General features: G+C 34.4%; 1 protein-coding gene across 1 annotated transcript; it reads left to right on the top strand.

Moving 5' to 3' along the window:
- Window positions 1-11151: 11151 nt before the first annotated feature.
- Window positions 11152-12024, top strand: LOC148619323 (uncharacterized). The gene has a single exon (XM_088577034.1). The coding sequence runs from the start codon at window positions 11152-11154 to the stop codon at window positions 12022-12024; it is 873 nt and encodes a 290-aa protein (XP_088433160.1).

Here is a 12024-nt window from a genome sequence, read left to right as displayed (position 1 = left end):
TTTCACTATTGCAAGAAAGCGTCTAATAGATCAAGCCCAAAAAACTTTTTTTGCTCTCTATAGAAAACTAAGAAACATTCCACTGCGAATTGATTTACAGTTTAAGTTATTTGATACTTTGATATCACCAATACTGTTATATTCCTCTGAGGTCTGGGTTTTGAAAATAAGCAAAACATTGAAAAGGTGCATCTTAAATTTTGTAAATATATCCTTAAGCTGAGAAGGAGCACTCCAAATTTTATGGTTTATGGAGAGTTGGGTAGAATTCCACTTGAAATATTTGTTAAAGTAAGAATGGTTAGCTTTTGGGCAAGAACTATGCAAAAAGAACAAAAGCTGTCAAATCTAATGCTTCGGCTGCTTATGGTAAAATTGCATGACAATAATCCAACCAAATTTAGGTGGGTTAACTATATTAAATCTATCTTTGATGATACAGGTCTTAGTACTTATGGAACGAACACGTTAAAGTAAATATTAACTGGCTTAAGGTCACAGTTAAACAGAGTAAATATTAACTGGCTAAAGGTCGCAGTTAAACAGACATTATGTGATCAATTCTATCAGTCTTGGTTTTCACAAATGGACAACACATCTCGTGGTGAATTCTACTCCACTTTTAAACATGAATTCAGAATTGAACCACAACTTCTCAGATTGTCCCCAACACAGAACGTATTCATTTGACAAAATTAAGATGTTCCAACTTAAAACTACCAGTAGAAACTGGGAGGTGGTCTGGAGTCCCACGTAGTCAAAGAATATGTAATCTTTGTTAAGAAGGGGTGGGAGATGAATTTCACATTTTCTTCCAGTGTAACAATCCAACGGTTAAGTATTTAAGATCTCGTTACATTCCAGATTACTACTCAAAGCAACCGAATATGAGTAAATTTGGTGGGTTATTGACTGTCTGTAATGGTCAATTATACAAAAGAGTGTGTCCTTTTTTACGAAAAATTGCTAATATCATATGAAAGTGATTGTGTTAAAATATAAATGTTAATCTGTTTGTATTCACATATTTTATGATATTGACTGTTCTGTGTATTGTGTCTGTGTATTTGTCTTATTTACATGTATGTACATGTTTGTATTTGTTTGTTTGTTTGTTTGTTTGTTTGTTTTTGTCCTCTTGTACACCTTCTGTGTCTGAGGCTATCAATAAAATCTTGTCTTGTATTGATATAACAAGTTGTTATTAAACAACTACCCAAAATACGATAAAATATGTCAAGAACTGACCAATTTATATGAATTCAAACCGGGCATCTATACGGGGCCAATATGAAAAAAAGAAGGTCAATATGGATCAAACCAGGGCCAATACGGCATTATAACTTCTGGTCGTTTGATACCGCCATTTTGAGTTAGAATTGGATTTCATGAACTTTGATCATTAGGACTAAAAGCTGCAGAAACATAAATATCTTCCATTTTATACAAAAATGATATTTAAGACTGATTAAAACAAATAAACCTACATGTTCTTGATAAAACACGAAAACAACTGTTCTACAAATCATCTAATTGAGTTGGTTAATAAAATTGTCAATAAATATATGATTTCATATTGGCCCTGTTATAGGTTTCGGTCAATCATATTGGCCTCGACCGCCTCGACCAATATGACAGACCTCAAACCTATAACAGGGCCAATATGAAATTACAAATTTATTAACATATAATATAACAAGTTATTAACTGATTACTTAAAATACAGTGCAAATTGCCCATTTAATATAACAGGAAGTTGCATGGATTTATTACACCCGAATTTATATAGGGCAATGTCCTGTATTAAAGTCGGGCAAATTCGGCTATTTCCGGAAACGTACAAATACGAAATGAACTATAGTCAAGTGTAATTTTCTGTAACAGACTATAGTTTTGCAGACAATAAACAAACAATGAACATGGCCGCACCAGAAAGAATGTCAGATCGAAAAGCAAAGAGCGGCGAGGATATGCTGGAGGTATTAGCACATGATATCATGAGATATGAAACATTGGCAGAAAATGATGAAATGTTAGCACTGGCATCGGCTCTCGCCGGGGAATCTGAAGAAGGGTGTACGATTTACGAGATTGATGTCCCACTGCCACAGCCACAGGCACAGTTCGAGGCTGTTGACATTACTAATCCTGTCAATAATGTTAGTGATTCCGGAGCTGAAAAGGATGACATAAATGACAATAATTTTAAGTTATAAGTTAATATAGGTGTCATGAAATGGGTATTTTCATACAAAGCTTGTATTATTTCCTCTGTACGAATAAATACGAACTAATGGCAGTCATTTTAAGTAATCAGTTAATAAAGTTGTCATGAAATGGGTATTTTCATACGAAGCCTGTATTATGTCCTCGTACAGTCGTATTGAGTCTCGATCATCTGTATAGACCCTCGGCGTTGCCTCGGGCCTATACAGCTGACCTCGACCCAATACAACTGCCTCGGACATAATACAGGCTTCGTATGAAAATACCCATTTAATAACACTATATTAGTGATTTGAAATATAATAACAGATTACTAATTTGACAATATCAGGATAATAATTTGATATTATAGGGTTATTAAATGGTTATTTTCATATTAATCCTGTATTATGTCCAAGTACAGTCGTATTGGGTTGAGATCACTTGTATTGGCCCGAGGCGAAGCCATAGAACTTAGCCATAAAGTGATCCCTTTATGAAACATACATGTAGATCAATTAAATGTATGAAAAAAAGACATATTTTTTTTTTAAATTGTCAAGGAATTGACTGAAAAAAAAAACAAAGGACAAATCTACATGGTAAATCAGATTTTTTAAAGCGATAGTTATGGTCTATTCCACATAACACTGCAAATTTATAGTCAGTTTTGGCAAACAAAATTCTATAGTCTGTTTCAAACAAAATGGCGGACAAGTTTAACTTTTATACAGGGCATGTGCCCTGTATTAAATTAATACAGGGCAATTGCCCTGTATAAATTATGGTTGCTAAAACCTCCTGTTGTATTAAAGGGGCAATTTACATTGTATTTTAAGTCATCAGTTAATAAAGCAGATTACTAATTTGATTTCAACAGATTAAATTTTAATTTAAAAAAAATATTAATTTGATATAAGTGTACAAAGTTAATCATTATATAACGGCAGGTGCCATATGTTGTATCGCCTGTATCGCCACAAGACGAATAATTTTCGACACTGCATTCGACCACCAGCAATGTAGACGGGCAAAATTTTAACGCCATATAATTAAATAGCTACTCAAAAGTCATATTGTATAAAATAATATGAGAATCATAAAAAAAAACCTGTTATATTGTCTTAAAAATGAATACCATCATACTTCAATTTACCAACCGAATTATACCGACCCAAAATTTGACAATAAAATTTGCTGCAAAGTTGTTAAGTACCAGACCGCCTATGAATCATGTAGTGGGTGATTTGTTGATGTCAGAAATTTGAACCAAACTGACTTTAAATCTGTAGGATATAATGGAAAAACAATAAATAAAATTAAAAAATGAACATCATTTTCACCGTCTCAATAGCAACGACCAATATATCCAACTGATTTAAAGTCACAACAATATCATCCTAATATGGGAACCTTCAACCTTAACATATATGCGGCAAATTTTATCGTCAAATGTGGGAGTCGTTATGTTAAGTATCCAGCAATCGTGTGGATAAATCGAGGAATGGTGAACTTCATCTTTTTGACAAAATGTAACAGTTTATTGTCTTGCACAATCCACGTTTAACTCACACATGACCTTTGAGTAGTTATTTAATAATATGACGTTAAAATTTTAGCCAACGCACATCTATAGTGCCGGTGGTCAAGCACAGTTTCGTCAGTATTCAAGCGCCACAGTGTATTTCATTTTCCTTAATATGATGATTGATTTTTGATATCAAATTAATAATATGTTATATCATATATTTAGGTTAAACACGAGCACTGAAGTGCTCTTTAACCGACTACAAATAAATAAAAAAACATGCATGCACAAACTAAAGGAGTGGAAACAAAAGTTTTCTAGTTTTATATCCAATGTTTATTATCAGAGGTAGACGTAGAAAATAATAGCAGTGATAAGACCTACACTGCTACCACTCTCTCCAAAGAAGAGATTGTAGAAAACCATAAATCTCTGCTATCCTCTTTTGGTCTCTCTACCAAGGACGATGATTGTGATTTACCGTCTATGTACTGGATTCCTAAACTTCACAAGAATCCATACAAACAACGTTTCATAGCTGGATCTGCAAAATGTACCACCAAACCTCTTTCAAAACTTTTTACTTCTATACTCACAACTGTCTACAGTCCTACCACAACACTTGTTACTCCCGTAGTGGTATTAATTCAATGTGGATCCTGAAAAATTCGAAAGATCTTTTGGAGACAATCAGTTCAAGACTATTATCTGAATATAATAGCATTAAAACCTATGATTTTTCAACACTGTATACTTCTATTCCCAATACTCAGTTAAAATCCCGACTTAAAAACATTATACATCGTTGTTTTTCCAAAAAAGATGGTACACCTAGATACAAATATATAGTTCTTGGTAGAGATTCCTCATACTTTGTAAGAAATAATTCCAAATTATCTTCCAAATATACAGAGGAAGATGTTTAGAAAATGCTGGAATTTTTAATTGACAACATATTTGTCCAGTGTGGTGGGCGTGTTTTTCAACAAACAGTCGGCATTCCAATGGGAACAAATTGTGCTCCTTTACTTGCTGACCTATTCCTTCACTCTTATGAGGCTGACTTTATAGCTGATCTGATCAGAAAGAAAGAATATCGTTTGGCTAGTTCCTTCAATCTCAGTTTCCGCTATATAGATGACGTATTATCTTTAAACAATCCTAATTTTGGGGATTTGATACATCGCATCTACCCAAAAGAACTTGAGATAAAGGATACTACAGACGCTGTGAAGTCAGCCTCATATCTTGACCTACACTTAGAAATCGATGGTAAAGGAAAACTATTGACCAAACTTTACGACAAACGTGATGACTTTTCATTCAGAATTGTCAACTTTCCTTTCATCCCTTCGGCTCCTGCGTATGGAGTGTTCATATCACAACTCATACGTTATGCCAGAGCTTGCCGAAACTACGCAGACTTTTTGTATCGCGCAAGAACTCTAACAAATAGGCTTCTGGAACAGAGTTATGTTGCTACAAGATTGAAGTTTTATGGCCGTTATCATGAACTAGTGGATCGTTATGGTGTATCCATCAGCACCATGAAAACTGATTTATTCAACGGGCCATAGTTTTCCTTCCCTCATTTGTCTACCCCGGACTTGACTTTTTATGAGCAACTCGGCGGGTGTTTCTAGAAAAGCAGAGGACGCTTACCCTACCAGCGCACCTGGTCCATGCTCCCAGGTTTTAGTGGAGTCCGAGTTGCTCATTTACTTTTGTTACTTTGTATGTATGATTTTAGTTACTTTATGTTCTTTGTTGTGTATGTCTGTTTTCCATGTCTGGTCTTTGTCCCTGGATTACATTCTTTTGATTACCGCTATAATCTTGGTTCCCATGATTACTCTTACAATGCCAGTGAGCAGGTGGCTATGCCTCGCTGATCAGTGATCACTGTAACACCAGAAAATGAAGCATAATAAGTTAGAAACAAAACATAATAAAACAAAGAGGACAACTAAAATATAAAATAAGCATGGGCAACTAAAATTGTGGAGTTTAAAATAAAGGGACAGACAGCAGAGCAAAATGAAACAGGGTTAAGTTTCTCAGGCAGGAGGCAGACCACCATGAAACTTGCATGAACTACAAAAACATTTTTGATCATCGCACCAGCTATTAATATAGTTTTTGAACTGGTCAAAAGATGTGGTCTCTCTGGCCGAATTTGGTAGTTCGTTCCATAATTTGGCTGCCTCGTACCTGAAAGACTTTTTACCGTATGCTGTAGTTCTGGGCTGGGGTACCACTGCTTTTTTTACATACCTGAAATTATAAGAATTATTTCTTATTTCGACTAAATCTTGTATAAAACAAGGACTCATTTTATTAATTATTTTGAACGTCTCCAAGGCAATTGTGCGCATCCTTCTTGTTTTCAGAGATGGTAATTTTGATTTGTCCAAAAGCGAATCATATGTACTGTCAAAGTCGTCATAAATAAAACGGAGCGCACGTTCTTGAATTTTCTAAATTTTTGCTGAATTTGTTGCGCTACAGAAGTGCCAGGTCAAAGGGCAGTAGCTAAAATTTGACATAATGAAAGGATAATAAATGGTTAGTTTCCCAAGCCTAGTTAACTTTTTACCAATACGCTTGAGAACATTTAATTGCCTTGCAGCTTTCTTACATATATTTGAAATATGAGTATTAAAATTTAATTTAAATCCAAAGTAACTCCCAGTAATTTAACTTCTTCTTCACATGAAATGGAAACACCGTTTACATCAAAAATAACTTTTTTATCATGAGTTTTCTTCCCAAGAGATATGGCCTGAAATTTCTCTGGGTTAGCATGCATCTTGTTATAGGAAAACCAGTCAATTAACTGTTTGCTATCATCTTGTAGATATTTAATTACAACATCAATAGATTTATCCGATTTTGACAAAGTGTTATCATCTGCATAGTTGTACAGAGAACAATGTTTAACAAAATAAAATATATCGTTGATGAAAATATTGAACAAAATAGGTCGTAAAATAGAGCCCTGTGGTAACCCTTTGTAAATATTTTTCATTGAGCTGAGAGTTTGGTTAATTTTTACACATTGTGTTCTCTCAGATAAATAGCTGTTAAGTAAATTTAAAGCTTGTGTAGACAGGCCGTAAGTCTTTAACTTGAGAAGTAGTAGATCATGAGGAAGGCAATCAAAAGCCTTAGACAGGTCCATCAGAATAGCAGCAAGATATTCATTTTTATCCAGTCTTCAATCACACGTAATAAAGTTGACTGACATCCAAAACCTGATCGAAAAGCGGCCAAATAAGGATTGAAGATAGTGTCAAAATACTTGACAAGCTGAGATTCAATAGAATTTTCAAAAAAATTGGAAATGGTTGGAAGGACACTGACAGGGCTGTAATTGCCCTTCTCAAGAACACTATTCTTTTTATGGATTGGGGCTACTTGAGCGACTTTAAGCTTGTCTGGAAATACTGAAGAGGATAGGGACATATTAACAAGGTCGGTAAGGGGGCGAACAATAATAGGTTTAGCATATCTCAGAAGTTTAGGAGATATGCCGTCAATGCCAGTAGCCTTCTTCACATTGATCTTGTTAAGACGTTTCCTAACAAAGTCCTCATCCACTTGAGAAAATGAAAAAAATTGTCCTGGCATTCCGGCATAGCTCCTTTAATGGCGGTAATACTAGGATGGGTGTCATCTATGTTTACATCCGTGTTGCCGATGTTTTCTGCAACGTTTACAAAGAAATCATTAAATAGTTCACTGACTTCATCTTGATTTATAATTAATTTATTATTATCAGATATTATTGTCTCTTTTTGACATATTCCCCCTTTGTTGGTAAGAAAGGATTTAACTGTTGGCCAGAAGTCAGATGATTTTGGACCACCGGCACAGCGCTCAATAAAATTGGTATTTATAGATTTTTTCTTTAATTTTGTGACATAATTTCTCTGCTGTCTGTATGATTCCCAGTTTTTATCAGATCTTACTTTTTGAAATCTATTATGCAACATTTTTTTCTTATATATAGCTCTTTTTAGATCTTTATTCATATAAGGAACCTGCTGTGATAAAATTTTTCTCTCTTTATAAGGTGCATGCTTGTTGGCAACCTTCAGAAACTGTTCATCAAAATTTTCATAAGCATCATTTACATTACTAAAATTTGAAAAGTTAAAATCATAATTTTGTAAATCCAGTAAAAAATCATAATTTTGTAAATCTAGTAAAAATCCATTTTCATCAAAATTTTTAAAACTTCTACATAATTTAGTTTTAAAAGACTTTTTTGGTAAATCATATTTAAGTTGAACACCAATAAAATTATGCACATCACTGATGCCAGTACCAAAGTTAAAAGTTTTCTTACAAACACACTCTTGATTCATTAAAATCAAATCTATCAAAGATGGTCTGGCATTTTTTGTAAAACAAGTTGGATTTTTAATGATGTTTTTCAGATTGAAAATATCACAGATATCAAAAATAATTGCACCTTTATCACTATCACATTAATCAAAATTAAAATCACCAATAAAAATATAATTTTCATAATTTGCAATAATTGTGTCTAAAACAGAACTAAAATCCATGCGAAATTGCTCATCTGTCATGCTGGGCGGTTTGTAGACCCCACAAAATAACAATTTTGTATCTTTTGATCTTATTTCTATACCAATAGATTCAATGTTTTTAAAATCATATTTTCTTTCTCTATCACCGGCAATGTCTGATCTCATGTATGCCATTATTCCCCCCGCCGAACTGATTTCTATCGGATCTCCACATTAAGTATCCATCGATCTTAAATTGGGCATCTGGGAAAGATTCGTCTATTTTTGTCTCGGATATGAAAAGAATATCGAGTAGATTTCTCCCTAGTAAATCAATAATATGATCGTGTTTGTTCCGGATGCTATTGATGTTTATGTAACGACACATGAGGTTGCTTGGATTACATTTTCGGATTGTACAGAGTTCTTCAAAAATGTCCATGTGGTCGTCTGAGTTCTTTATGTTTTCACCGGAAGTTGATTAAGGGAGGTAATCGAAATCAGCTGATTGACAAATTTGTTCCTCAAAGAAAGAATCGCTAAATTGAGGCAATAAACAAGGTTTACAAAACCAACTGTGAGTTATCAGTTTTTCCTTTATATTGTCATATTCCTGATTTGAAATGTTTAGGCATTTTGTGTGGTGCCAGTACCAACATTCTTCACATTGCAGCCTTTTTTTTTATTTTTCTTTGCTGGTTTGACGCAAACTTTGCAAGGATTTTTGTAGTTTGGTCCCGGGTTACTGGCTACATCTCCGCTGAGTCAAAGGAGTAAGATGGAAAGGCCGTTCCGAAAGTTTTTATTTGCTCTTATTTTTTTTGTGATGTCAAGGTCGGCCATATTTGGTTTACCGGCAGGGTCAGGGTATAGTTTTTTCAGCGCATAATCGTTTCTTGGTGGTAAAAATATGTTTGTCCATGGATAAAATCCCAAGTCTTCTGGTTTTATAGCTTTGGTGTGAATTATAGATTTCTGAGGTGGCTGCAAACGAGTCAAAAACCCCAAAAATATCAGAGTCCATACGAGTCCACCCTGCCCTTCCGCCATCTTCAGGTAAACAAACTTTACGTACAACATGGGCGTGTAACGATATTAAGGCTATTTCATTTGTGTAGAACTGCAGGATTTCAATGATTATATGATATTAACTATTTTGACGCAAAAAGCTGGACTATTTTGTCAAATTGACCCGAACATTCGCAGGGAGGAAAGCTGATGCTAATTACTATATGTACATGTACATAAATAATATAAAATGGTAAACACACATGTACAAACATGTAGCAAACAAAGAAGTATTTAATATAGAAAATAAACAGAATTGTTAAATGACTGGTATTGTGATTTCAAAGCAGAGACATAAACAATGTCTCTGTTTCAACGTTCCAGGATGAAAGGAGGTCATGTGGCATATTCATTACATTCGGTAGGTAATCTTGAACTATCAAAAAGGAAGGGTATCCAGTGATATAAAATAATGTCCTTGGGATGCGAGTGGACACATGAGCCATGACATTACACATACATTTGTACATGTACATGTTCTGTTACCGGGTAACACTTCATTTTTCAATTCTAAACATTTTCTATTTCTAGTGATAATTATTTGAGGCCTGTTAGATTTCTATTATATATGTTTCATTCCCCGATAATAAGTTTCCTCATGTTAACAAACCACATGGACATAAACAATCAACAATTCGTTTAAATCTATGATAGCTCACGATGTAAGTTAAATTTTATTATTAGTTACAATATTTTTGTATTAAGCATTGTTATAAGCCTATTTTTTATATAGGATACGCCCCAGAAGATCAATTTAAGAGATGTGTGTATGTAAAATGTATGGAGCGCCTTGTGGTACTATTTATGGTTTTTGATTATGAATTATATTTTTTGCGTTATTATTCCATATTTCACTTACCCAACCCTAATTATATGATTTTCGCAACCTTAATTACCCCTTAACCGAGATTTATTTTGAAATTTTTGGTTTTATACCTCTCCTCGCTTTTTTCGTTTAAAAAATGTACGGAAAGCCAAAAGTGTCACCTTGGTAATTTTTTTTACGTTATTTATTGTCGAATATTTGTCGAAACACGTGTCTCTATGCTATATTTGAGGGATATCTACTTGATAGATCTGATGTTTAATCATATATTTTTCTTGTTTTTGTGTTTATTGTATTTTTCTTTTCATTTTAGTTAGAATAGTGAACTTAGAATGTGTTCCTTTTTCTGTTGTAGCTTTTTACCGCTATCATTGTTGAATAAAGATGTTCTATGAGACGATGTTGGTTATGCTATCTGCACTGCGGCAGAATAGTAAAAAGATCGTACAGATTCAGATGTAAATGAAGATACGTTGATCATGGATGCAACAGACGTGAAACCAGAAGATACTGTTCGAGCAAGGACAATGACTGAACTGGGGAAATAATTATTTCTATCACAAGTCGATGAATATAAACGTAAAATCTATAAAGCATGGGAAAGATTCGAAACAATACTTGAAGGACTTGATGAGTCTGCCAAGGACCTCAAAAGTTTACGTACGTTGGAGAAATCGATTCTTCAAAGTGAGGAGAAATATAAAGTAATTTCTAAAGAATATATAGAATTCTTGTCAAGGAAAAACACCGACGAAAGTGGTTGTATCTTGTTAATGTTTAGCGCGGAATTTAATAAATGCTCAGACATTATACAACAGACACTCTTACGAATAAAATCAGAGAAGCTGCAGGTAGCCGAGACGATGTCACGGTGTGCGAGTGTTAGTAACAGGGAAGGATCAGTCGGTAGTTCAGCGTTAGTTAAGAAACGCGCAATAGCTGAAATACAAAAGACAAAGGTACAATTTGCACAATATGAGGCAGAATTAATGAAACAGAAGGCGAGATTAAACGAACTTGAAACTCAGTCAAAAGCAATCAGTGAAAGGAGAAGAGCAGAGGTTGATGCTGATTTAAGTCTACTGAAAGTACAAAGTGATGCTGCAATAGCGATTGTGGAAATTAAAGTACTCGAGGAAGTTGAAGGTGAAAGTGGTGAAATTCAGGAGCCGATATTTAATGCTAACGCGGAACCTTTTGTGCCATTAAGTTGCATTAAAGATGACTTAACGGAACAATATGTGAATGAACAATATCACCGGAATAACGCTCAAGCTGAAAGTATACATACTCACGACACAGCAGCTTCGAGGTTAAATGTTGGACTTCAGTCAGCTCCAGGAAACTTAAATCCTAACGGTGTGAATAGACCATGTCCGCCAATTAAAGCCGGTGATTTTAACAACAATTTCAGAACATTTTCACAACCTCGTCAATCAAATAACGATCCTGCTATTGTGACGGACTTTACAAAATTTCTACTAAAGAAAGATTTACTACTCTCTAGATTCCAACAATTTGATGATCGTCCTGAAAATTACTCAGCATGGAAAGCTAGTTTCAAGAGTATAGCAGAAGAATTATCAGTGACTGCTTTCGAGGAAATCGACTTATTAGTGAAATGGCTCGGTCCTGATTCGTCAAGGTTTTCACAAAGTATAAGATCGTCAAACGTAAATAATCCATCGATTGGACTTGTTCGTATCTGGGAGAGGCTCGACGAAAGGTTCGGGAGACCAGAGATGATCGAATCAGTTATTAAAGGCAAACTTCAGAAATTCGCTAAAATTGGAAGCAAGGACACATCACGTTATTACGAACTTTTGGACATTCTCGATAGAATCTTCAAAAGCAAATCCTGA

The sequence above is a fragment of the Perna viridis genome, chromosome 4 (genome assembly GCF_037379345.1).
Source record: "Perna viridis isolate PV_CMFRI_1.1 ecotype Kerala chromosome 4, ASM3737934v1, whole genome shotgun sequence".
Taxonomy (NCBI): Eukaryota; Metazoa; Mollusca; class Bivalvia; order Mytilida; family Mytilidae; genus Perna; species Perna viridis.
Note: the sequence above shows the minus strand (reverse complement) of the source record. Positions and strands in the feature narration are given on the sequence as shown.

Bases quoted from the DNA above. Each gene is read 5' to 3' on its own strand.
- LOC148619323 (XM_088577034.1), top strand. From the start codon at position 11,152: ATGAAACAGAAGGCGAGATTAAACGAACTTGAAACTCAGTCAAAAGCA.